Source organism: Liolophura sinensis, chromosome 10 (assembly GCF_032854445.1).
Source record: "Liolophura sinensis isolate JHLJ2023 chromosome 10, CUHK_Ljap_v2, whole genome shotgun sequence".
Lineage (NCBI taxonomy): Eukaryota > Metazoa > Mollusca > Polyplacophora > Chitonida > Chitonidae > Liolophura > Liolophura sinensis.
In genome coordinates, this window is record NC_088304.1 from 6,564,382 (window position 1) to 6,591,904 (window position 27,523).

Sequence of the window (27,523 nt, forward strand, 5' to 3'; positions counted from 1 at the left end):
AAAACCATGTGTCAAATCTCTGTCAGACCATTCCGTCAGATGCAAATCTTCCATATGGTAAATCCTTACGTTTCCGATGCTACGAACAACATGGTAGGTCCTCAGAGACAAGTGAATGCCAATTTACCGTTCACTCATGATAACGATATTGTTTGATCTTCATCGATCGATAGTGTCTCTGGAACACGATGGCACGTCCATTGTGTTTTACACCAAGACCCTCGTGTTAAGCACCATATATTTATAGAATATACGAGCAAGAAATTTTCGGTTGTTCGATATTTATATATAGCACCATATAAGACCTGGTCTGCTAATTGATTCACTATATCGACGTCTTTGACTAAGATCTACGTTTGCTCACTGCCTTTGTCCATGACTAACCCTGCTAATGCTTCATTGGACAAAAATGAACTCCAAGAACATCGGACCTAATTAACAGTGATCATATCTTTCTTCAAAAAAACAACTCAGATAACAGAATACTAAATGTAAGATCGGAATACATCACTGAGTGAAGTGTCGGGAACTCGCACGTAGATGTACATGTCATACAAGATCACTTGACACTCAAGACATTTTGCCTCTTGCAAAAACTGTTTCAGAACACATTTTGCTTCTTCTTCTTCCACAATGACGTGTTATTGCACTAAAGTAGGGGACAAGAACTGTAGAAAGCATAGGATTACGATTCTGATTTCTATTCCAGATTATCGTCAGAAAGATTGCTGAACGCTTAAAAGTGACACAGAATCGTTTCTGATTGGCTGGGGTGAAAGACAGGTAAGTTCATAAATCTGGAAAACAGCCTTTAACACTGATTGATAATAAATCACGAAGAACTTGTGTAAATTCTGTCAGTCCGTGACTGTAGGCTTTCTGGTGTCCCACACATGGAGAAATGGAGTCAAATTTGCCAGCAAACATCACACAAAACTAAACCATTCACAAAAATAAACTCCATTCCAATGTGTTAAAGGTCAATTCTCCAACAACCTGCTTTCTGCTGTTTGCTTTACTGTCGATTAATGTTCCGCTTACACCGTGAGGTTGATGATAAAGACTTCGTGTCCTTAATCCTTTCGCCAATTGTTCTTATCAACACAACACATTAAAGGACCTTCAAATCTTTCATTTCAGTTCATTTCGTATCTCATCTAGTCCATCCAGTAGAGTGTATTATTTTTCATATACCGCCATAATTATGTAACGATTGTTTTTCATTGGACAATAATCTCCTTCGTTGTCCTGATCGACTTTCCATTCAGCCAATAGGTTGTGAGCATTCCTTTTCCCTATTAGAAATACAACAAATAAACTATTACCTGAATGCCGGTTTTGCTTTCATCGGTTTTTGATCAAATATGTTTAGAGAAATGACAACGACCATACTGATAAAAGTCGGTGCAGGCAAAATATGCATGTTTTACATTATCAAAAGTCTTACAAAATGGTGTACTCTGCCGCTTGCCGTTCTCAACTTTCCCCAAAATTATGTGCCCCAAAGCCATGAGCACACCATGACGATGGTCACGTGATTCATCATAGCCGCGATTATCAACTTACCTTGATCGCCATTTGACCTCGCTTTGTCATTTGGTAACCTTTGAACTTTGACAGAGCATTGTAGGTTTGCTCACTAATGTGGATCTTTAAAGCTGCAACACAAACGTCGAGAAAAAAAGTATTAAATATTTTAGAGCATTTGTTTGTTGTATGAAATGATAAGGATATGCATTAGTTACATAAAATGAAAACAGATCTTCCCAGGAAGGAAGAGGGCGAAGTGATGGTACAGGTAGCACCGTTCTGTGGGGATTTCCCACTATTGTCTTGAGACATTCAGCTGATCACATCGGATTTCAAATGGACGCAAAAGTTTCAACACGAGAATTTTTGTTATAAAACTCCAACCTTGAAAATCCATACATCGATAACACTATCCGTGAAACGACAATAAAATATAATCGACAAAGTAGCCTGATCCAGGGATTCACAGTGCTCACTTGTTACATCGATATCAAATCCGCTTTTGCGATTTTTCTTCCATTTTACGAGTAAATCATTTTGTTCATACATTTTGAAAGAGCCTCTTTAAAAACATTTGATCGTTTTTATAGAGTCGTCACATATGAAATAATTTTGCACCCAACAAATACTTAGGATTGGGGCCGATTCCACACAGCCATATCTGACTTAAGTCAAAATTTGAAATATGATCTCTAAGCATATTTTTGGGTTTTAGAAATTTAAATTTTGTACCCCTCATCAATGTTATCTTCAGCCAAATGTGTCCAAATTTCAACTTCCAGTACCAAAATTTGTTATAGAGTTTTTAAATTTTGACTTAAGTCAGAAAGGGCCTTGTAAAACAGAAATCAGTTATTAAAAAATCTAGAAATATGACAGCGGTAAAAACACATGGCATTCTTTATTTAAATCCAGGTTTTATGTGACAAGTGGTACCGTCATGAGCAATATCGGACAACACAGAGTATGACTAACGCCGTAGAATTCGATATATCATTGGTATGCGATGCTGGTCATTGTCATGGCTGGAACAGTGCCTGGAATATCCTTTGGCAATAATTTGATGAACTTTCTCACATGTGCTCAGATATGTCAGTGGGCATGCTTTATTAATGTAAGGCGAACTTCACGTAAGACGACCCTGATCCTGCGAGTCTAATCGACAACCACAACAACTTAAAAATTCCCTAGGCGAAAAGGGACGTTCATATTGGGAGATCATTTAGATACGACATGGGAAAAGGTGCTTATGTCCTCACATCAAAGAAAAAACTGACAAGTGAGCCCTCAACGGATGAGCAGTCTAGATTTCCCCCAATTAAGACTAGTAATCTTTCAAAGGTCGCGAGTTCGAATCCAGCTCTGGCGGTGCACTAATTTCCCACTCACCGAGCCCGTTAGACTCCATCCTGGAGGCTGTGTTGACAGTGTCCCCGAACAGACAGTATCGTGGCATGACCAGTCCTACCACACCTGTAACAACAAACGCCCTGGTATCAGGTGTAACGCCCAGCATTAACCATAAAGGCATACGTTCAGTAAGCATAAGGTACACTAGCCATAAACCCAAGTAAGCGTACAGTACATTAGCCATAAAGCTCAGTGAGCATAAGGTACATTATCCATAAAGCTCAGTAAGCATAATGTACATTAACCATAAAGCTCAGTAAGCATAATGTACATTAACCATAAAGCCCAGTAAGCATAAGGGAACATTAACCATAAAGACCATTAGGCATAATATACATTAACCATAAAGCTCAGTAAGCATAATGTACATTAACCATAAAGCCCAGTAAGCATAAGGTACATTAACCATAAAGCCCAGTAAGCATAATGTAAATTAACCATAAAGCCCAGTAAGCAGAAAGTACATTAACCATAAAGCTCAGTAAGCATAATGTACATTAACCATAAAGCTCAGTAAGCATAATGTACATTAACCATAAAGCCCAGTAAGCATAAGGTACATTAACCATAAAGCCCAGTAAGCATAAGGTACATTATCCATAAAGCTCAGTAAGCATAATGCACATTAACCATAAAGCCCAGTAAGCATGATGTACATTAACCATAAAGCCCAGAAAGCATAAGGTACATTAACCATAAAGACCATTAGGCATAAACGCATAAAGCATTTAGATGTTTTATCAGAATGCAAATATGACCGATTCCACTTAATGACTTTATAACAAGAAAACGCGCGCAAGAATTTTTCGGTTGTTCGATGACACTTCTGTTTCATGAATGAAAGAAACCAAAGCACCCGGGATTAATGTTGTAGGAAGGCGTTTTTGAAAAGAACCCCCCATCCAGCCCGCTCCTTGCTTATTGCCCAATTTGCGTACCCAACATCCACTGGGTGTCTGTGCGCAGCAGTGAAAATGATAATTCTGGGAGACTGTTCCGCTCTTGGATCTTCAAATCTACTATAGTTCCACGACTCCAATTTTCGTGAATGTGTCTCAGCTCTTTGAAATGTATTTTGAATTAGTCCAAGCAGGTTAGTTTTGCAGAAGAATACTAATTATATTAAACGGAAGACAGATTCCGTATATACCTGCACAGCAAGCACCGTTGTGGAAGCCAACACGGAGCTGTATGATTTCTCCCCGGCGATGGCGGATAACGAACGTCTGAGCCGATTCCAGCACCCGAAGAGACATGTCGGCAATTTCCGTCACATGTCGAGATCCGTTTTTCACCGGGATCCCGCTGACGACCATGTACGAGTCTCCGATCGTCTCCACCTGGTAATGGTCGGTCAATGAAATAACCTCCACGGCCCAGTTGTTCAAAAGTGTATTAGGTAATACTGGTATTAAGTCATATTTTATATTTAAAAATTTAGCCAAACTCAGCAGCCGATGCAGTTCTCCGGAGTTAAAATACAACAGCAGCAGTTTTAGTTCATATTTAATATACTGGGGGTGGGGGGGGGGGCTCCGTGGCTCAGTCGGTTAGCGCGCTAGCGCAGCGTAATGATCCAGAAGCCTCTCACCAATGCGGTCGCTGTGAGTTCAAGTCCAGCTCATGCTGGCTTCCTCTCCGGCCGTAAGTGGGAAGGTCTGCCAGCAACCTGCGGATGGTCGTGGGTTTCCCCCGGGCTCTGCCCGGTTTCCTCCCACCATAATGCTGGCCGCCGTCGTATAAGTGAAATATTCTTGAGTACGGCGTAAAACACCAATCAAATAAATAAATAAATAAATATACTGGAAAACAATTTTTAGGCCAAGCAGAAACTTGAAAATGTGGCTTGAAGTTTAAGGTATTAAGTCTTACACTAAAATAACAGAAATGCCTTTGTTCAGTGCATTTAGAATAAAACCCTAACTGAGGTAAATTGTTAAGAAGTGTGTTTTCACCAAATACGCGTGACCATGTTGTATGGCATCACACTGTCGTCTCTGCTCTGGTTTTACTCTCCAGATTGCTGTCATTTACTTTTGGGCAAAGGTTATTTACAGATTAGATTTTTCAAGAAATTATTAATTTGAAGTTTTTATCAGAGCACAACCGTGCGAAAGCAGATCAATTTGGACACTGCTAAGTCATCGGCCCTCTGGTCAAGTAGACCCCGTCAGATCTCTGTCGTGTGTGAGAAACCTTAAATCAAACTGTTTACGCTATTTTGTGCAGTGTTATGATTTCCTAACCAGACAGTACCAACTTCTCTATCTATCATGAATATAACATAATACAATACATGACTTACAACACAGAGATTGAAACCCTCTCTTTACATTATCACGATAACAAAGAAATCTGACCTTGTAGACGTCAAAGGTCGCTGAGAGGTTATCGAGCATTTCCTAGAGGTCATTCAAGAGGACCACCACTTCCATGGGCGAGCTCTCCGCCGCCAGTTCCATGAAGCCTACGATGCCCGAGAAGTAAACCGTGGCTTCCTCATACAATTCCGGGTACACATACTCGCCCTGTTTTAATTTGTCCGCTACTACTCTGTATGAAAAGGTAAGACCAAAATCTGAATTTCTGATTTGCGATAATAATTTGGATTCTTGACGACAAAAGAATCAGCATATAGAGAGTAGTGATGTGACTTTGTTGGTATGAGGTGTTCTTGATCTTGATGAAAGATTTCTTCCTTTATTTTTTTTATTTTTCGATGTTTTACGCCGTACTCAACAATATTTCATTTATACTATACATCGGCCAGCGTTACGGTGGAAAACCGGACATGTTCCGGGGAGTCCCATGACCATCTGCAGGTTGCTGGAGACTTTTCCACGTACGACCGGACCGGAAGCCGGCATAAGTCTTAGCTGAAAGCCTGTTTTCAACAAAGTTATGTCTTGCACCGCCTTTCATGGTATATTTACTGACCAAGCTCCCATATACTGCTAATATCCTCCACTCGAGTTCCAGCAACCACGACTAAAAAAATGGTGGTCATGCTAGGTTGATATGTTGTAGAGAAATGTGCAAGCTGCATATGGTGGTATGGCATAGTACAACGCGAAAGTTAATAGGGTATACAGTTTTGAGGTTGAAGTTGACAAATTTACTATATAAACAGTAAGGAAAATCAATGCGCTCGTGTATCCCGCAGCTGTCTCCCTACAGCTCTCCGCTCATAAGCATGTATAAAAGGAGAGGAACGTTAGAACGTCTTACAACATCATCCGCATTGTTATCTTCTTTGCTTACCCACCTAATTACACATAAATACAAAAGTCAGGGTAAAACTGCACCAGTAATAATACTTCCTCACTTTACTCTTGTCACTGACACCGTACAAATACATAACTTACGTGGGGAGCATCTGGCCTAACAGCGAATCCGTTTTCACTTTTTCTTCCCTTAGCGCCATGGTTCTGTCACGTACAATGTCCTCCAGATTGCTGGAGTACGATTCCAGTTTTTGTACGATGCGGTCCATAATACTGATTCTTCTGTTGATAAAAAGCGTAACGTTATTCAACGAGAAAGACAATCAATGCCCACTCTATATCTATGCTAATTGTACTACAAAGATGTGTATGAATTCATGTCTGATTTACATCACTACATTTCCTAGGCACTTGTGGATAATCTTCAAGACAAAACCTCCAAAACATTTGTGCAGACGGTATTGCTTTCATATTTAAAATAAAAGTAATCATATTTGATTTTAAACCATCGGAATAACAGCTTTGTTGAAACCACGCGAAGTTTTGTATAGGTATAAAACTGATGCAATTGATGATTTAAGATATACAAGTGATTTTACCAGGTAAGAAGGGGGAGTTTCCAACAATCTAGAAACATTTAAGCCACGATCAAATAAGAAGAACAAAATCGGAAAGATCCAGCTAAAAAGAAGAGCTATGGATAAGAATATTTGTAATTAAAACCATGGTTTTTTCACCTAATTCTGTTTAAGTCTTTCTGCTGTTAGGGGTACATAAGTTGCTACTTTTTAGGTATTTAATGATCGGTCAGAATAAAACCCTTCCAGTCAGGTGCTCGGCAAAAGGTGAGGGTGATTTTACTGTCAGGAAGTTATTCAGGTGTCTGACAAATCGTAAGGAATATTTAACTTTTAGCACTTTGGTGTCCACATAGACTGCGGTATTATATAGTCACGGAGTTACTCAGCTGCTTGGCAAAAAGTGAGCAGGATTTAACTGTTAGCACTCTGGTGTCCACATAGACTGCGGCATTATATAGTCACGGAGTTACTTAGGTGCTTGACAAAAAGTGAGCAGGATTTAGCTGTTAGCACTCTGGTGTCCACACAGACTGCGGCATTATATAGTCAGAGAGAGTTACTTAGGTGCTTGACAAAATGTGAGGAGGATTTAACTGTTAGCACTCTGGTGTCCACATAGACTGTGGCATTATATAGTCAGGGAGAGTTACTTAGGTGCTTGACAAAATGTGAGGAGGATTTAACTCTTAGCACTCTGGTGTCCACATAGACTGCGGCATTATATAGTCACGGAGTTACTCAGGTTCCTGGCAAAAAGTGAGCAGGATTTAGCTGTTAGCACTCTGGTGTCCACACAGACTGCGGTATTATATAGTCACGGAGTTACTCAGTTGCTTGACAAAAAGTGAGGAGGATTTAACTGTTAGCACTCTGGTGTCCACATAGACTGTGGCATTATATAGTCACGGAGTTACTCAGGTTCCTGGCAAAAAGTGAGCAGGATTTAGCTGTTAGCACTCTGGTGTCCACACAGACTGCGGTATTATATAGTCACGGAGTTACTCAGGTGCTTGACAAAAAGTGAGGAGGATTTAACTGTTAGCACTCTGGTGTCCACATAGACTGCGGCATTATATAGTCACGGAGTTACTTAGGTGCTTGACAAAAAGTGAGCAGGATTTAGCTGTTAGCACTCTGGTGTCCACACAGACTGCGGTATTATATAGTCACGGAGTTACTCAGGTGCTTGACAAAAAGTGAGGAGGATTTAACTGTTAGCACTCTGGTGTCCACACAGACTGTGGCATTATATAGTCAGGAAGAGTTACTTAGGTGCTTGACAAAAAGTGAGGAGGATTTAACTGTTAGCACTCTGGTGTCCACACAGACTGTGGCATTATATAGTCAGGAAGAGTTACTTAGGTGCTTGACAAAATGTGAGGAGGATTTAACTATTAGCACTCTGGTGTCCACACAGATTGCGGCATTATATAGTCACGGAGTTACTCAGGTGTTTGATAAAAAGTGAGCAGGATTTAACTGTTAGCACTCTGGTGTCCACACAGATTGCGGCATTATATAATCACGGAGTTACTTAGGTGTTTGTCAAAATGTGAGGAGGATTTAACTGATATAACTGGAAAAAGTTCTTCGGCATGCGTTCAATAAATTACTAAATTTAGATCTCTAAAATTTTCATGTATATTGTGAGAAGACATATCTGTGATCATACCCTCTCTCGCTGATTTTCTCCACAGATTTTTTGATCTCGGGAAATGTGGGTCTCGAGGAGGGGGCTTCGTCCCAGCACTGTTGCATCAGGCGGATAAACTCGGATTTGATTTCTGGCCTTTGTGGGCATTCTGGGCGGAATGGCGTTGTTCTCACTGATTTCACAAGTTCAACGATTTCTGACAAAACGTAAGTGTTTATACATGAATAACATGGTTACGTTAAGCAAAAACCAAATTAACAGATCACGGTTGAAACCCATGTTGGCAAATTTCCCCAGAATACTACCCGTATGTATTGCAATGTTTAAGCATTCAAGTGACAGTAGATTGATAACAAAATACCAGTCAAACAACAATTCACTATCTTTGACCGGTAGATTATGCCAGAGATTCTGCACGCTCTGCCGACATTTACTTACAAGAGAACGATACTCATTATAAAACTTATAAAACTTGGAGTGAAGGTGTTTAATGGAGTAACCTTGTCACATTAGTTTTAACAGTAATAACTTTGATTGAAATCATAAAATAAAGACATTCTCGCGCATGGCTTGAAGCTGCAGCTGAAATGATGCCATACCCAAAAACATGGCTTGTGAGATACAAAGCCAAGATGATTTTTTGTCCTTCTTGGGTTATACAACAGTGCATGAATTTAAATTAAAAAAATTCGCTTGTCTGAGAAATGAAAGGCTTGATATTCGCCCATACTCACCTCGAGGAGAATGATCCTCCATAAAATAGGGTAAAGCTCTGTAGAGGATCTCCTGGAGGATGATGGAGAACGAGAAGACGTCCCCTGGTGGTGAGCCTCGGCAAACGTGCGCTTGCGCCCTGAGTATTTCTGGTGCTGTCCACAGTTTGCCTAAAACAGATGGGCGTTTCATTGAATATCTGACTGGTTTGTTTGTAAACAGAATCGGAAATTAGACAGACTATATACATATGGAATATGTTTTAAAGGAAAAGAACACACTAGCATGAAGTACGTCAGATGAACGACCGTTGAATATTGTCCATGGATATAGTTTGATTTATTTTTTCAGAATATTTTCCGACCTAGTAAAATGCATTGAAATCTTTGCATTCTACTGTGACCTTTCTGGTCGTATTACAACCGGTGATGTCAATTCAGCCTTTTGCCACTTGATGCACATAGATTGCTATATTTCATCATTCAAAATGCATCTTCATTTAGAGCTATGAATGCACTCAACAAATGGACCTTGACACGAACTATTTCAAGTCAAATATATTGCTGTGGCATCACTGATATCCTCTGGGTCCCAAAAGACCACCGTAGAATCCAATGTTTTAAATGCATTTTAGTCGGTTAGAAAAATTTTAAATAAAAAAATCAAACTATTTTCATGGACAGTATTTAAAGATAATCCATGCGATAAATTCTTTGTGTTTTGTGCTGGTTTTTTTTTTTTGCCTTTAAAACATAAGCCACAGCCAAACGCTATTGATGACATTTGGTGAGGGTCATATTTCTATAATGGGGTTGGCATTATAGACTGTTCCGATTTACTTTAATAGGTTATTATTCATCGATATTTTAGTTTTAATAACTTGGATGAACGTATATGTAGCTTGTTAGATTGATATCGTGTACCGAGGAAACTAAATGTGCCAATATCCTCCCACCTCTGTAAATCTCGTACTCTCCCGCGTTATCGTTGCGCTTTGGCACCACTCCTGTTGGGTAGAAGTCAGTGACCTTCAGAACCCAGCGGCTATCTATCACACAGTTGGAACTTTTCAGGTTGCCATGGGAACAGAGGACGGAGTTGTGTAAGTAAAGCATGCCCTACACGAAAAAAGAAACTTGGTTTAGGAATAGACAAGCCCCATGGGATCTCCAGAGTGAAAAGAATACGACTGGATAAAACTAGTCATTAGCATGTTTGCAACGATGATTCAGATAAACTGTCGATGTAACAATGACTTCCACAATACCCAACGTCGCAAACAAGCCCCAAACTGCCCATGTAACAATGACTTCCACAATACCCAACGTGGCAAACAAGTCCCAAACTGTCCATGTAACAATGACTTCCACAATACCCAACGTGGCAAACAAGTCCCAAACTGCCCATGTAACAATGACTTCCACAATACCCAACGTGGCAAACAAGCCCCAAACTGCCCATGTAACAATGACTTCCACAATACCCAACGTGGCAAACAAGCCCCAAACTGCCCATGTAACAATGACTTCCACAATATCCAACGTGGCAAACAAGTCCCAAACTGCCCATGTAACAATGACTTCCACAACACCCAACGTGGCAAACAAGCCCCAAACTGCTCATGTAACAATGACTTCCACAATACCCAACGTGGCAAACAAGTCCCAAACTGCCCATGTAACAATGACTTCCACAATACCCAACGTGGCAAACAAGTCCCAAACTGCCCATGTAACGATGACTTCCACAATACCCAACGTGGCAAACAAGTCCCAAACTGCCCATGTAACAATGACTTCCACAATACCCAACATGGCAAACAAGCCCCACACTGCCGATGTAACAATGACTTCCACAATACCCAACATGGCAAACAAGTCCCAAATTGTCGAATGTCGAAGAACAATCCGTAATCATCCATAGGATTTGTTGGGAATTTGATCAACAGAAATCGCAGGCTACTTACATTGATTAAGTGAAAGATGAGCGATTCCTTAAATATACTGTCCAGCTGGATGCTGTCGTTTTCCAGAATGTCCTGCAACATGACAGATTTGGTTTTCAATATACACAAGCCGTCATGGAGACAACACACGAGACATGCACATGCACTATTTCCATGTCCACGCAGTATCCGGAATAACACAGTTCGCCCAATTAAGCCTCCAAATGACCAGTTTCAAAAAATAAAAATAGCATTGCAATCTCTTAGTCAATGATATTTATTTATTTATTTGATTGGTGTTTTACGCGGTACTCAAGAATATCTTACTTATACAACGGCGGCCATCATTATGGTGGGAGGAAATCGTGCAGAGCTTAGGGGAAACCCACGACTATCCGCAGGCTGCTGCAGACCTTCTCATTAGTCAGTAATATCCAATGATTGTGGAAAGTCATATCTTTGTAATATCCAGCGCGTCATATCCAATACATAGTGTAGAACACTTCGTATTGAAACACTGAAAGCTCGATATGTGTCTTATTCACAATTTGAGTATCCTGCTATGAAACAAGGAGGGGTATAAAAGTTAGTTATATTTTACAACTCTTCATATAGACACAGCAGTGACATCTTTATGCTCACGATAGCTTGGGTATAAAAGACTTACCTGTAGACTGCCTTTTTCACAGTACATGGTCAGCGTACAGGGATTCTTGGGGTCCACACAGGCCCCAATAAAAGGGTTCACATTATCGTGCTTCGGCTGACACATCTGTCAATGAAAGTGGTTTTTGTTCAAAAGTAAAAAGTAAAAGTCAGTTTACGGTAATCGATTTTAGATGAAGATTTGATAACTGAAAAGGCCTATGGAGATTGAGACCTTGGGTTCGACTTGGATAGTCATGTACATCGGAATGTTCTGTGAAAAACTTCCTGAAGTTAAAATGCAAGACCTGGGCGTGATCTACGAACCAGTGAGCAACTAAAATACAGAAATATTGATCGAACTTTACCATGGGAAGAATTTTGCAGCGAGGTTGAGTGTGTGCCAACCTTTCAAAAAAAAGAGATGATACCAACAGATAATAGTTTGCAATAAGATAAGTCTTGAGGTGAGGTCAGTAGGTGCTTCTCCACAGTGTATTTACATTAGACAAATATCACAGAACTAAAGACAAACACACAATGAGCATGGTTTTCTTATTCACTATCGTCTGCAAGTATTTTAAGACACCGATGTTTTGAGAAAGTTTTTATAGACATGTTCAATATGAGTCACCGAGTTGAATTTGTAATTAAAGACAAATTGTGAAAATTGTGAAAAACTTACTGGGGTCTTACTGATTTGTTGTTATGACTGATATGCATGACTTAAATTTTTCCTACACAGATACAGCCTGAAATGTCGCATGCAGAATTTCCACAGTTTGTAGTGTCAGCCAAGTTTCCAATAGCCCAGTGACACTAAATTTGTGACTAGAGTTCTGAGAGAGCCCATGACATCGTCATAGTGCTTTGTAGGGTTTCTAACGTTCATACGACGGAAGGAGAAACTGTCAAGCTCAGTGGGAAGATCAGAAGTAGTGTTATAATTGCATTCAAGTGAACTTAAATGACTCCAATCCTGTATTTCATATTCGTTATCGTCAATCGACTAGGGGATGTATTTTCATTGTTTATTTATTTATTTATTTCATTGGTGTTTTACGCCGTACTCAAGAATATTTCACTTATACGACGGCGGCCAGCATTATGGTGGGTGGAAACCGGGTACAGCCCGGGGGAAACCCACGACCATCAGCAGGTTGCTGGCAGACCTTCCCACTTACGGCCGGAGAGGAATCCAGCATGAGCTGGACTTGAACTCACAGCGACCGCATTGGTGAGAGGCTCCTGGGTCATTACGCTGCGCTAACGCGCTAACCGACTGAGCCACGGAGGCCCCCTATTTTCATTGTACTGAACTAGATCGACACGTTGCATACATGAACAACTGCAATTGAATCGAAACATAACTGAGATACATACTTTGTTATCGACAACTGATATTCTAGCATAGTTCACGATTTGAATACTGATTTCACTCGATTTCCTAGAACATACCTTGCATCATACCTTGAAAACTGTTGACTGCTTCTCTTTGCATGATTCCGTGATATTTTCATACGTTATATACTTTTTTAGTTCAAGGTGGTTTGTGTCATACGTCGTTTTGGGAATTGGCCTTGCGATTATTGAACTGAAACATCCTTATTGGTTGACAGCTGGTATACGAATGTCTGTTTGAACACATAGGTTAGGCGTATTATCATCATGGAAATTAAGCTGTAAGGGGTTGAAACACGGACTTGCAAATAAAGTCTAAATCCACTGGAGTTGGCAGATTAACAGATACTGCAATTGTTTGTCTGTAATTCAGAAACTTCGTAAAATTGAAGAACAGAAAACAGATTTTGGAGTAGAACAGACTATGAGACTATGAGTGTAACTCACAATGCTCAATTCTTCCTGCTCGCTAGTTTGAAGATACATGGCGTGTATGAATTTTACTGAAGACAGCCGATCTCTGTAGAGCGCCACCTTGGTGAAGATTTGGCCGCTTTCAGCGTTATCCAGCGTTGATGTAAGAGGCAGACGGCTTGAAGATCCAGTCATTCCAAATCTCAGACTGGCCTTAAAAATGAAAAATTTAAGCGAATGGATATTACAATGGATATTCTTCGTGCAACAAAATTCCCTATAGTGGAGTGTACGACGAAAGCTTTGACAGATAGATAAACAAAATTTGTCTCTTAAACATATTCATTACATTTATTTGTGTTTTATGCCCGGACCCTACTCCCTACATATTCCATTTATATGACAGGGATCAGGTTTATGGGTGGACACGAGACAAAGCCCGAGGGTTATTACCTCACCTGACCAAGTATTTAACAAATCTTTTCACGTAGCCGAAGCAGCGGTATCTGGAATCGAACTTGGGAACTTACTGATCCAGACTTAGCGGACTTTATTTAGAAGAAACCTGTTTATTTATCATTTTATTTGGTTGGTACTTTATGTCATACTCATTAATATTTTATTTTTGCGACAGCAGCCAGTATTATGGTGAGAGGAAGCTGGATAGAGCCGGTTATTGGCAGACCTTCCCTCGTATGACTGAAGAGGAAGCCAGCACGAGTTGGATTTGAACTCACAACTATCTGAAGAGAGGGTCATGAGTCAATTTGCAGTCCACTCCAGGGCACATTACTCAAGTCTGCCAGCAAGTATGTATCGTTTTAAAGTAACAACTAGGATATCACAGCCTACTTTATCAAACCTTGGTAATTCCATATTTTTTTTACTTTTCTCGCGAAACATGTCGTCTTAAAGTACTATAAGTTACCCGATTGCCTGATGGCACTTCCTTAGACAATCGTCTTATGGTAATATAACCTACAAGATCGCCTTATGGCTCTTTCTTAGACAATCGTCTTATGGTACTATAACCTAGACGACCTTCTTATGGTACTATTACCTACACGATCGCCTTATATGAAAAGAGTTAAGCGAAACATGATTTCCAAAGTTTTGTTAAAGTGGCTCCACACTTGCAAAGATATTATAACAATGTTAAGTAGCTCAGTCCGCCAGGTGGAAAGCTGGGAGCATCAAGCGGTCACCGCCAGTCTTCACCAGACTTCTCTGTAAAGTAGTCATGTTCACAAAAGAGATCTCAGAAAAGTTCACCCGCCATAAAAGCTGTCTCATTTTCTTGTTCATGCTTCTTTTCCTGAAACGTGACCGAATAGAACACAATAATTCATGACCTGAATATGTATGGATAAACATACATTTCGTAAAGAAATACTGAGGGGGGGGGGGGCGTGGATTGGAAGTTCTTTTCACGTGTATCAACATAAACAAATACTGCTATATTTCCAGAGAGTGTTATATCAACAATATTATTTATAATATTGTTATATTATCTATAATATAGTTGGTACAGATTTTTTACGTTTTCACGATGCCTTACTAACTTTTAATTCTATGCATGATATGACTAAAACCCATAACCGGTCACATCCATTTGTTTAACGTTTAAAGGATTAGTGGGTGACGTTAAGTTCCGATTTATGACTCTGACATCACTGGCCAGATTTCAGTCTCTGACTCAGATGTTGAATGCAACTGCACTGGCAATATAGGGGTATAGGGTCGTGTACAACATGAGTATATATACGATCTGGACGCCGGTATTAGTGTATAGAGATTCGCTATCTATCGGTTTTCAGTTCAGTTAAGCTTCAAGTTTTAGTCGACTGCCTTCCATAGTGGCTAAACCTTTCGAATTCAGCTATATTCCTCTCACAGGTTTCAACTGTAAAATGGCAAGAGCAGATAAGGCTGTTTTGGGTACAAAAATCTTCCATGTTATAGGCCTACATCAACTGTAAATCCACGACTTTCTGAGGGTCAAATCGTCTGGAAACTTGGAAAAAAACCCGGGATCTTCTGACGACCTGTTTTGACAACCGCATGCAGAACAAAAAACAATTTCGTAGAGAAGTTCGGTGGGCTTGTTGTCACTCTTGTCGCTTTTTTAAAACTGAACTAAATGGTAAAACTCTGGAAGCTCACAAAGGTTGGACTTGTATGACGTAATTCAACGGATAAAATGCACAAAACCAGCCTCATGATCCAATGATTTGAAGTGCCAAATTAATCGAATTAATGTGCCCTTTTAAGAAACTTTTTAAACTCACTTTTAAACTCACTTTAACAATATATACACTAATCCTTTAAGATTTACCTTGTGTACAAGACAATACAGATAATCCCCAGAATGGCCAGTAATACTACGAACACCACCGTCAGGATCAGAGTCACACTGTCAGCTTCAAAGGGAAACCAAGGACATTTTCAGTCTGCAAATTTATAATGCCACTGTAATGCTTATTTGTGCGACTCAAAGTCTATGCGTCGAAACAGACATTCGTTTGCCAGCCGTCAACCAATAAGGACGTTTCAGTTCAATAATCGCCCGGCCAATTCCCAAAACGACGTATAACACAAACGACCAAACAACTAAGAAAGTATATAAAGTACGAAATCAAGGCGGCATCATGCAAAGAGAAGCAGTTTTCATTGATGTTAGAAAGACGCAAGGTATGTTTTATGCGACTGAGTGAAATCAGTGTTCAAACCGTGTATCATGATAGAATATAAGTGGTCGATATGTACCTCAGTTGTGCTTTGATTGCAGCTGTTCATGTATCCAACGTGGAGTTCTAATTCTACACTATGCATATGCAACCGTTATCCCCCAGCTAAGCGGAATTTAGACACAATCATAAAGCAGAAGGCCACGGATTCTGTACACTCTGCCCATATCTACTTACATGAGAATAATACTCTTTGTCCAAGGCGTTTGATGGAATAACATTGACACAATGGTTTATAAACTATAAATAATTTGTGATGTTGATTGAATTCGTCACACAACACACAGGATCCAACAAATGCTACAATGAGAGATGTGGACGCGCCATATGCTGGACCCGTTGACTGTCCGCTGAAGTTTCATAACAGTATTATTAAACCACAGCATGTACAAAGTACCTAATACCCTTACAAATACTTATTTACTTACAGTTTGGACGTTCTGCTGAGAGACATCGACTTGAATCTTACTGGCTTAAGTGAGTTACCTGTATTTGTGGCTAATTCACGGATGATGAGTTTAAAATTTGAAATCGATGTTACTTCTACAATTTTGTCTGTCTTCCCTGCATTAAGCCCTGAAAACTCATGACTGCTTCTGTCTTACATGCTACAACCTTTGTTTACCATTTTCCCACACATGTTCGTTGACATACATGTAAGTCCAACTTTGAATCATTACATTTGGTATGTTCCCTATTGTTATTTTAGATGAAACTTGGTGTACAATAATTTACGTTGTCAAGTTTTGATTTTGTTATATCAGAAATAATAATTTTAGATCTCAAATTTTAACATAATTTCTAAGATCGTTTCATGATTCCGGGGCCTGGTGCTTTAGGTTGTTTTGTAAGCGGGTCTGGTCATTATAAATTTGGAACGCCGCATTATGGTTTGTGAGTCGTATGCAAATGTCGGACTTTACACTTAGATTCGTTAAAATCCTACAGAGGATCAGTGAACGTGAATTTTATTACGCGTTATGTATTCAGCCGAAAGTCAGGGGGTAAACGATTTGTCTAGGCTCACATCTACCTTTCGGTTCAATGCAGAATTCTCCAGTAAAGCCACACTTTGGGGGTGTCACGTGGCACCGAGCCATCCGCTGTCCGCCAGACAATGTTCTCTTTGATTTTCATCCGCTGAAATAGAAAACATTTACAAAACATACAGTGTATAGAAGTTTGATGATACTAAGTTATCTTTGTGATTGAAAAGCTCCTTTAAAACACAGAACTGTCCCAACCTACGTATTCTCCTGCTCCTTGGACTGACATAACAGAATCAACCTGTGATCCACGTTGCACAGTTGTTTAACATACTTTGTATTATTTTTGTTGCTTTGTTTAAGAACAAAATTACGGTATCAATAATTGTATTATTTTATTTATTTTAATCAACGTAGCAGTCCCAGTCATTGTACATATATTGAGTTGTATAGTTGTTCAGCATGACTAATTAAGTTGCGTGGTGAATTTTTCCTTTGTAATCCACGGTCCAAGCAAGTGGTCTTATCTCTATCCTTGTTTAACATACCGTTCCAAAAATGCTAACTATTTATTCCCGTGACTCATAAAGCAGCCTCAACCTGTATTCAGCCTTGCACCCTGATGCATTTTCTTCCATTTTAATACACCTCACGTTCTGTGAAGCTCCACAAGCTAATAAATCACGAAGACAATAAAAACAGAATTGACAAGAAGCCGTATATTCACCGATTACGTGTGACCATTTGTCAGATATCACACTGTCTTCTGGTTTTATTCTCTATAATCTGTTCGTCCTTATTGTATTTAAAAGGAAAGATGACAAACAATATGGAGGGCGACAACAGGCCCTAAACGGTCACAGGACATTTTTTCCTGGCGTGCTGCGCATAACTTTTTATTTATTTGTTTGACTGGTATTTTACGCCGTACTCAAGAATATTTCACCTGGACTTATACGAAGGTGGCCAGTACTATGGTGGGAGGAAACTGTCGCTTCACTCGTACCCCATGCACATATGGTTTAAATAGCAAAACAGGATGACGTAAGCGGACAAACACGTCTTCGGGTCAAAGAAGTCATTCGACTCTGATTGGATAAAACTGATGACATGGCGTCGCGTGCGAGATTTTGCTTACTTTGATCTGCAATATCTCCTTTGCGCATATCACAAAAATAAAAAAGTTATGCTTTCTAAACTTTATGCGGGACACTTTATCGATGTATACATACATGTAATCTAGTGTTGTCTTTCTTTTAGGACTGTCGCCACGATATGGCTGAAATGTTACCACGGTGGCATTAAGCCATAGTCACACAATCATTCTTTAAGACATTCTGTTAGACAAGCACTAGAACTCCACTATGATGTTTGGACGCATATGTATCATGAAACATGGGTAATGTTGATCTGCTCTGGAAGTTGTATGTAATTGTGCATAGATGTTCTTCACAGCAACCATCACTGTCTTCTTTGTTGACAACAAGTAATCGTAAACCAGTACCGGTATCTTGCTTTTTGATGCGATTGTCAAGACTACAATCCAGAGTTCCCGTCTACGGCTTATCGTGAGGGAATCGTGTGTTGATCGCTAACACCAAACAGGATGAGTTTTCAATGATTGTCATTGTTCTTGTTTTCAGCTCTTAAAATAGAGTTGTACAAGATTGGCGCTACTTTCCTAGACCCATAACCTATCTATTCAGTATAAACGTTACCTGTCCAGGTGGATTACTTAGTACGGCCTCTGCCCACAGGACCGTCTTATTACCGTCAGGCTTTACGTAGTACAGAGAACAGCTGGGCTGCCGGTCACCATTCTCGTCAAAGGCAACTAACCCAGAAACACCTGTAGACTCATAAATTTGCTAGTGTTTTTATTAAATACACTGCCAAAATAAGTGATCCTGACCTAGGATATGACTATCAAACGATTGGTTATAATGCTTAAATTTTTACAGGTTTAAATGAAAGGAAAATTGTCATCCCATTAGCATGGCGATAATCTATATCAAATAAACGTAAAAGTGGTTATTTAGTGTCTCTTATCGCCACCAAGGAACAAGAAAGTAAACAGACGTCCAACAGATCAGAGAATTATAAGGCTAAGAGAAATATGAACGTGTTACATGTTTGAATTATTCATATACCTTTGAAGACAATTTTTTAGCCGTCTCCATAAACAACGTCCCGTTCCTAGGGTCCTTTCCCGCCTCTAGTGTCTTGTTCAGCGTCAGCGCGTACAGGTACGTCGAGTCGTGCAGAAACGTGGCGTAATTCGACGTCACCTGAATTATGCATGTGTATAAGTGTATTACATATTGTTTGGTTACTGGAGCGTTGTGCCGCTCTGAAGAATAACTGACTTTGGCGGCTATGGAAATGTTTTATGGCTTGAGGTCATAAGTCACAGATGAACAATTTGGAAATGCAAAATGGGAATAATTTTATTCGTTGACGAAATGTATCTGAGCACGAAACAGGTTAATGATCGAAGACCTGACTTATTTGTATGTTACATATAAAGACGGCACAGCATTTTGTGTAATTCTAAAATGCTGACCGGTAACGTCTAATGAATAACAGTGAACATCACTGCCCTTTTACCCTAATTCTGCTAAAGTCATGCTGCTTTGGGGCATATCATTTGCTAATATTTAAGCATTCATATCAACGGTTATTATAAAAAATTAAACAGGTAAATTGACAATAGGCCGAATTTCACAGGTTACCTGTGGCCGTTTGTGAGCGATCACATTGACGTCACTGCTCTGGTTTTACCCTCTATACTGTCTTAGTTATATTACCTTCTTGTTCCCAGTCATATTGTAGTTCCAGTACTCAGCCATTTTAATATCATGTGCTTCTGTAAAATCTCTTACTTCTTCTTCATCAAGAAAAAACAACGAAATCTGTATCGAGAAGGCAAACACAATCGTTAGCCGTATAAGAGGCAAATCACAAAGCTCACTAGTTTGGATATAATGTACATTTCCAATCCAACATCCTTTCAATCCAGGTATAATATGAATTCTATGGCTGATTAGAATGCAGAAAGCATGCCGCCTGAGGCCACCGCGTTCAGATATCTGACAAAACCCGGGGCAGTACCCAGGGGAAACCGACGACCATCCGCCGATTGGTGGTAGGCCTCCCCACCTACAGTCGGAGAGGAATCCAGCATGAGCTGGACTTGAACTCACGGCTCCCGGGTCATCGTGATGAATTAAGTGGCAAATGGAAAAGTAGAAGCCTGTTTTCCTCTGGGATCCACTGTAGATGTCAACTATCCATTGCATTTGTATGCATATAACATGCTTTTGTTATACTTTCAGCGAATTATCTCAAGGCAGAGACACACATGCATAAGAAACATTAGGCCTATAACAGATTATCATTATTTTTCAAAATGCGAAGTTTGATGATAAACTTTAAATCTAGGAGCGAAAAGAAAGCTCTTTATGGTTATTTAGTGACGAAGTTTGATTTTTTTATTCAAAGCATAAGTCTGAATGCTGTCAATATTCCAAGTAAAGCCTGTTAACAAATATAATGCATTAAAAAATAAATATACTATCCAAAAAAAGAAGCGCATAGGTGTTTTGTTTTATTTTAAAATGAAATAAATACATTTTGTCTTCATTTCATGAGCAAAATGTGTTTTAATATTGTTAATAGTCACAGTTAGCACACATTTTATTCCTCAAAACGTTTCTTGGTTGAAAATGCTGAGTTTGGAGGCCGTTTTTGGAAGAAGTAAAAAATACAGCACCACACTGCATCACGTGCAGTCTTACACGCCGAACTTACGCATGGAAAGCATGCAGTGTGTGACTATAAAACCGCAACTTCGGGCCGGAAATCGGCGTCTTTCAAGTGGTGTTTTCAAGCTGATTCAACATGCCACGTCTTGACACTGTCACAAGAAATATTGCCATTCGAAGACTTCAAGCTGGAGAGTCCCAATCGTCCATTTCTAGGCGTCTACACGTCAGCCAGAGCACGATTTCACGGCTTGCTGCCCGCTACAACAATACTGGGACAACAAATGACCGTCGGCGTTCAGGTCGACCACGTGTCACTACAGCAGCCCAAGATCGCTACATAAGGGTCCTCCATTTGCGTGACCGTTGTGCTACAGCTGAAAGCACAGCAGCCAGCATACCGGGACTGAGGAGGATATCAGGTCAGACAGTGCGGAACAGGCTGAGGGAACATGGACTGAGAGCCAGGAGGCCCTATGTTGGGATCGTGCTGCGTCCTCACCATCGCGCCAATCGCCTCCGATGGTGTAACAACGTGACTGCATGGAATCTACGCAACTGGCGACGCATTTGGTTCAGTGATGAGTCCAGATTCCTATTGCAGAGACGTGATGGTAGAAACCGGGTTTACAGACGTGCTCACGAACGTTATGCCCCTAACTGCGTACGCCAAGTGGACAGATTTGGTGGAGGGAGTGTGATGATGTGGGCAGCAATATCGTATACTGGTCGTACAAATCTTGTCCATGTTCAGGGAAATCTTACGGCCGTACGCTACCGAGACACCATCCTGCAGCCACACCTCTTACCTGTCATTGACGTTCAGCGGGAGTTGTTCCAGCAGGACAACGCCAGACCGCACACGGCACGTGTCACAAGGGACTTCCTCGCCGAAAACAATGTAAATGTGCTATCCTGGCCCTCCCGTTCCCCGGATCTTAACCCAATTGAGCATCTGTGGGATGAACTTGATCGACGTCTACGCCAACGTCAACCTCAACCCCAAACGCTTCAAGAGCAAGTTGCATGTTTGCAGGAGAAGTGGCAGAACATTCTCCAGGCCTCTATCCAGCGTCTCATCCAGTCCATGACAAGGCGTGTCAGAACTGTTATTCGTGCCCGTGGTGGTCACAACAGATACTGACATTCCACTCAAGTGGGAGAGTCATTGTGAGTGTCTTACCTCAAGTTGATGGCCTTGTTGTCTAGATATGGACCCTTCCTTAATCTGTGTAAAAAAATATTTGCAGAATAGCAATTCTTATTTAGTTATGCATAATTGAAAAGACTGCATCACCTCCGCAAAAAACCGGGTTATGCGTTTCTTTTTTTGGATAGTATACATACCTGTAGAACAGCTCGGCTAGCCTCTAGGAGAATGTGTTTTTTTGGGTTAGTGTTATCTACCCATGGTGTTTCTGGCGCATTCAGGGAGCGGTATGGTGGGAATATATACACGTATTCTGGAGTGGTCAGATTCGCTTGGTGGACGCTTACCAGGAAGTCCTCTTTATCGGAAAATGTCCCACAAAATACAACAACTGAAACAAGAAGAATTTTTATGTAATAGAGCTGTCAGGGCTTCAGTGATTTTCACACACTTACTGGACAACACTCGTTAATTTAAGATAAATCTAGCGATTAAGCATCCGATTTTCAAAAAGCTCCTAAATCATGCAAGTTGGAATGTCAGCATTTTCTATGTGCTAAAATGATACATGTTAAATGCTGTACAAGCATATTCACTGTTTCAATGTTGTCACATAATTTTAAATTACAACATGTTTAACATATAAAGCCTAAACATTTTAATCTGACGTAAAATAATGTTATATTACACATTATAACATATAGTTATTATGACATTATAAATGTTTGCACTCCTCCACATTAACATCATTACAGTTCCATATAACAGTTCTTTGTAAACACAAAATTAAAGCACCAAGGGTACTAGTTTTCATGTTTCATTTACTCCTTCTGTGTAACTTATTTAACTGTGACTGTTACACAACAACAACATAACAAAAAACACAAAACCGAAGTTACTTCTGCCTTTTGACTGGATGGTTTTCATCATCTCGTCCACTTTGTCTGCTCTGCTGGAAGAAAATGAATCTTTAAAAGTGATCCCAGGCTGGGATCGTGACTTGTAGACTTGACAGTTTGGAGAAGATGGCCCTAGCCGAATAACTGCCGAGACCGTAGTCCGTTAGAGATGATGAGCAGGCGGTTCCAGTTATAATACCTGGTCAGCTCGCCCACTACGTCCCCAACTTTGTTGTACGGAGCCTGGAGACGAATCAAGGTTCTGTACACGGTTTTGTCTTGTAGCGCTGAGTCTACCGCTCCCTGACTCAGGACAGGTATGTTCCAGTGGGAAATCAGATATCCTGTCTCCATCATGTTTGTAACAAGAGATACCATGAGGACACTTTCCAGTTTTGTATCATCGCAGACAAATGAAAGAACAATCCAGTTCGTTCGAATTTTTACGGTGTTTTTACGCCGGGTTGATTGATTACGGTACTGGACTAACCAACCAGTGGTTGTCCGCGAGGGAAATTAGCAGGCAACCTTTCCAACATGAAGTAATTTGAGCTAAAGTAGTATACAGATCGTTCCTAACTTAGCAATGGCGTCTTGTAAGCCTGCTGGTAACGTACACATATTCTATAATCACTAAACGATGGTCAAATCAAGTTCACCTCGAGTCGATGTATGCACCCCATTAGACGACTAGAGCTAAATGATTACGACTTTATGATTGTGATTATGACTGACTGAATGAATCAGTGTTGTTCTGCACCAGTTAGTGACGAAAACTTCATCACTACATCGATTATGCTGTTAAGGAGCATGTTAAAGGCAAAGAAAACACGTAATTATCAGATGAAAGGCTATTAAGCACTTTCCTCGAGAATAGTTTTTTTCTAATTTTCTAACCGACTAGAATGCATTTAAAACATAGGATTCCATGGTGGTCTGTTGGGACAAAGAGTGTATCAGTGATGTCACAATCATATTTTTTGCTTGGAATAGCTTGTTTGAAGGTTCATTTTTAAAAATACATTCATAGCTCTAACTGAAATCCAGCATCACGCGTCAATCCTGGGTCTGGTCATACCTAAGACCTTAAAAAAGAGGAAATTGTAACTTCCTCGCTTGGCGTTCAGTATTAAGGGGATAGTGTAACGACGACTGGTACCCGTAGCAGTAGAATTGCTCGGGCTGGTCTGCTTACTTGCCTCCGGGTAAATCGTCTGAGTGAAGCAGCACTAGATAAAAAGAGCGGTGGAAATCTGTCCTGCAACAAGGAAGCACATTACCTGCACTCTAAGGACTCCTTCGTCGTCATATGACTGAAAAATTGTTAAGTACGACGTTAAACCCGAGGCACTCACTCACTTACAACAGTTGGACAATCTCATTAATACAATTTACATCATATCCATATATATAATGTAGCCTACTATACGTGTTGTTTTTATGCCCTGCATTTTGTCTTTTAATTTCACAGCGCATTACTGCATAAAATTAGTCACCATGCGACTTACAAACTACATTGTAACTGCATGCGTGCGGGGATGTTAATGGTATCTTTAACAAGTTCCACAAGGAGAAATGAAGGCAAGCAAGTTTTGCGAGTCACAATGACTCACTTGAAAATTTCTGAACTTTGCCTACTGCGCAGGTTTCCACAATAGAGTATAACGACTCTTTGTCACGCGACGTCGTAGCTAAGTGGCACATTAGGAACAGCATGTCAATGTGACATGTAACATTTGTAACAAAAAAATTAAACAGGAGTAGATTAATCTTCAAAATTGTGTTCTAATTGGGTCTGAGTATCAAAAACAAACAAATATATGTATCTTTGCGTCGAAACAGACATGCATTCGTAAACCAGCCGTGAACGAAAATGGACTTTCCAGGTTGTAGTGCAGAACAGCCATACAATGTCGTAGAGTTATAGTTTGCACTGAGTCGTCACTCTTCCGTCGTAATGTGTGGCTAGCCAAATATTAAAATGCCTAGTTTTAGTTGCCTAGTATCTCCTAATTATTATAAGCTTTTGTGACTGGAGCGTGAAACATAAGCACAAAAATCTAACCTGTTACAGTGCCCAATCCGATGAAACCATCTACACGATGATTCTCATAGAGATCTATGGCACATCCCATGGATAGACTGCGATCATTCTTGTGGTTCCTGTAAATGATCCTGAAATCACAATTGTCAACAATTTGATAATAGTTTGATTGAATGATTCCCAAAAGAATATGTAAGATGAAATACATAAATAGTAAAATAAAACGGGTAGCAAGTAAAAGAGAAGCAGTCAACAATGGATCATAGTTTTATCGTTCTAGTGTTACATGTATTCGAATGTAAATGAGTGAGGCGTCGTGTCCACTGTCTTTAACTGTTCATCCTTTACACAAATCTCTCTTAATTTTTGATATCTACTTTCTTAGTTCTTGGGTGATTTGTGTTGAATGTTGATTTGCCGGTTTGTCTTGCGATTAATAACCTAACATGTCCAATGTGGTTGAAAATTGGTATACGAATGTCTGGTACGGTTAGCTTAATCCATGCGGCGTCTTAACTTGTGGCGGTACTCCGGAACTTTGATTTGAACTGAAGTTACTTAGTAAATAAGTAAATAATGATAAATGGTTAATAATGGCCGGCAATGTGAAAATGTCATTAACGGGAACAAGATCTGTTTCAATCTTATATCACACTTAATCTTCATTTGTGGTAATATTAATAAACTTAGAATTGAAATTAAACGCTAAATTTTCAATTATTTTTCAGGAAAGTCTCTGAAATCTCTTAGAATTAAAATAAACATTCATAAGGTAAGCCACAATTTAATCGCAGTAAACTATAAGTCTATGCGTTCGTCTAACAGACGTCAATCAAAATTGACGGTCCGGGTCAATAATCGCAAGACCAATTTTCCAACACAATTTTCGACACAAACTACCAAAGAACTAAGAAAGTATGTAAAGTAAGAAATTAGAACGGATTCATGCAAAGAGAAGGGGTTTTCAAGGAAGGTAAGGAATGTTTTAGGCGAATAAATTAAATCAGTATCAAAAACGTGCACAATTCAAGATTTATAAGTTGTCATTTATAATTAAGATATTATCTCGGTTGCGCTTTGATTGCAACTTTTCCCAAATCCAACATGGCGATCATATTCAAAACGATGAATACACAGACCCTACCTCGAATTAATGGGAATTCAGACGAAGTGCATGACAACTTGGCGATCTTTGGACTAGGCTGACTAGTACATTGCCTGAATGCTTTACTACGTAACTTGTACTTACTTGATGGTATGATCTCCAAGAAGCCGCTGTTGGCGAATTTTTTCCAGAGCCAGAATGGGCGCCGCTGCATTTGTCTGAAACTGTAGTGTAAATATTTCCTTCCCCGTCAAATACCCTAACCTAAATTCCATGCTAATAGCTTTGGAAAGAAGGAGTAATAAAGAGATGACTCTGGCTGAAGCTATCATGTTAAGAGCACCGCCAACAGAGAATAAACAGAAAGATGGGCAACACGCTGCTTCCAAAATCTATAAACTTTATGGGACACGTGTATTAAACTATTTCCACTAACAAGAAACAGATGAATTGGCGTCTTCTGGCAAATCTAAACCCTTGCCGTGCTTTTGGTGTTTGTTGAAGGCAAGCATCCCTTTGGACTGATTAGAAAATCCAGATGAGTTCGTCGCACTTCCATTTCAAAAGAACAAAGAACAGGTTACAGCAACCCAATCCCTGGCACACCTTTCCATTCAACCGGCAACTCTTAGGCAGGCAGGCGGTCTGTGGTTCTCTGATTTAATCTTTAACCCTGGTTACTCTTCACTAACTAAAAAGTGATTTACTTTCATCTGTGTTTTTCAATACTCATCGATCGATTGTCTCTCCAGTACACGATGACACATCTAGCATATCCATTGTGTAAATATTGATAGGTTCGTGTGAGGCATCGTACACCTAAAAGCTTTCCCTTAAGTCCGGTTCACTATGAAGTCCACTTCATCTAATGGATGTACTATTGTCAACGTTTTCACTTGAGCTTTTAGCAGGCTGCGTTTGACCCCTACCGTTATTACTGAGATGCTATTATCCCGATTTGATCTAGCATACATGGTTATTTGTAAGAAGTTTACTTAATACATATGTTAGGGGTTTGTGCGTTTACATTTTGATGATATAGATGGTAGAGGAAGGTTTTGATGAGATATGATGTCTTAAAATGGATACAACTTCACAGGAGAAGCAAAGAAAACTGGATAATCATGCCTCACTTTCACGTAGTCTAAGTAATACTAATTTCATCTACTCATATATCGATGGGTGCGGTAACTCATCACATTTGACACAGGCATTTATGTATGTTAGGGTTTTTACGTCGTGCTTTTGTACAATTTTTAAGACGAATAGTCATTAGGTGTGTACATAGACTGTGTCTTCTGTGGCAAGGC

The 27,523-nt window shown here is 39.9% G+C and overlaps 1 protein-coding gene across 1 annotated transcript; it reads right to left on the reverse strand.

Moving 5' to 3' along the window:
- Window positions 1–1,220: 1,220 nt before the first annotated feature.
- LOC135476473 (receptor-type guanylate cyclase gcy-28-like) lies at window positions 1,221–23,095 on the reverse strand. Its single transcript, XM_064756502.1, is given in 16 exon segments — window positions 1,221–1,295; window positions 1,567–1,658; window positions 2,920–3,003; window positions 4,091–4,280; window positions 5,301–5,493; window positions 6,306–6,446; window positions 8,418–8,595; window positions 9,134–9,283; window positions 10,069–10,231; window positions 11,080–11,151; window positions 11,726–11,830; window positions 17,337–17,405; window positions 19,402–19,539; window positions 20,059–20,163; window positions 22,363–22,556; window positions 23,065–23,095. Coding segments are annotated over 16 exon segments (1,980 nt in total).
- Window positions 23,096–27,523: the final 4,428 nt, after the last annotated feature.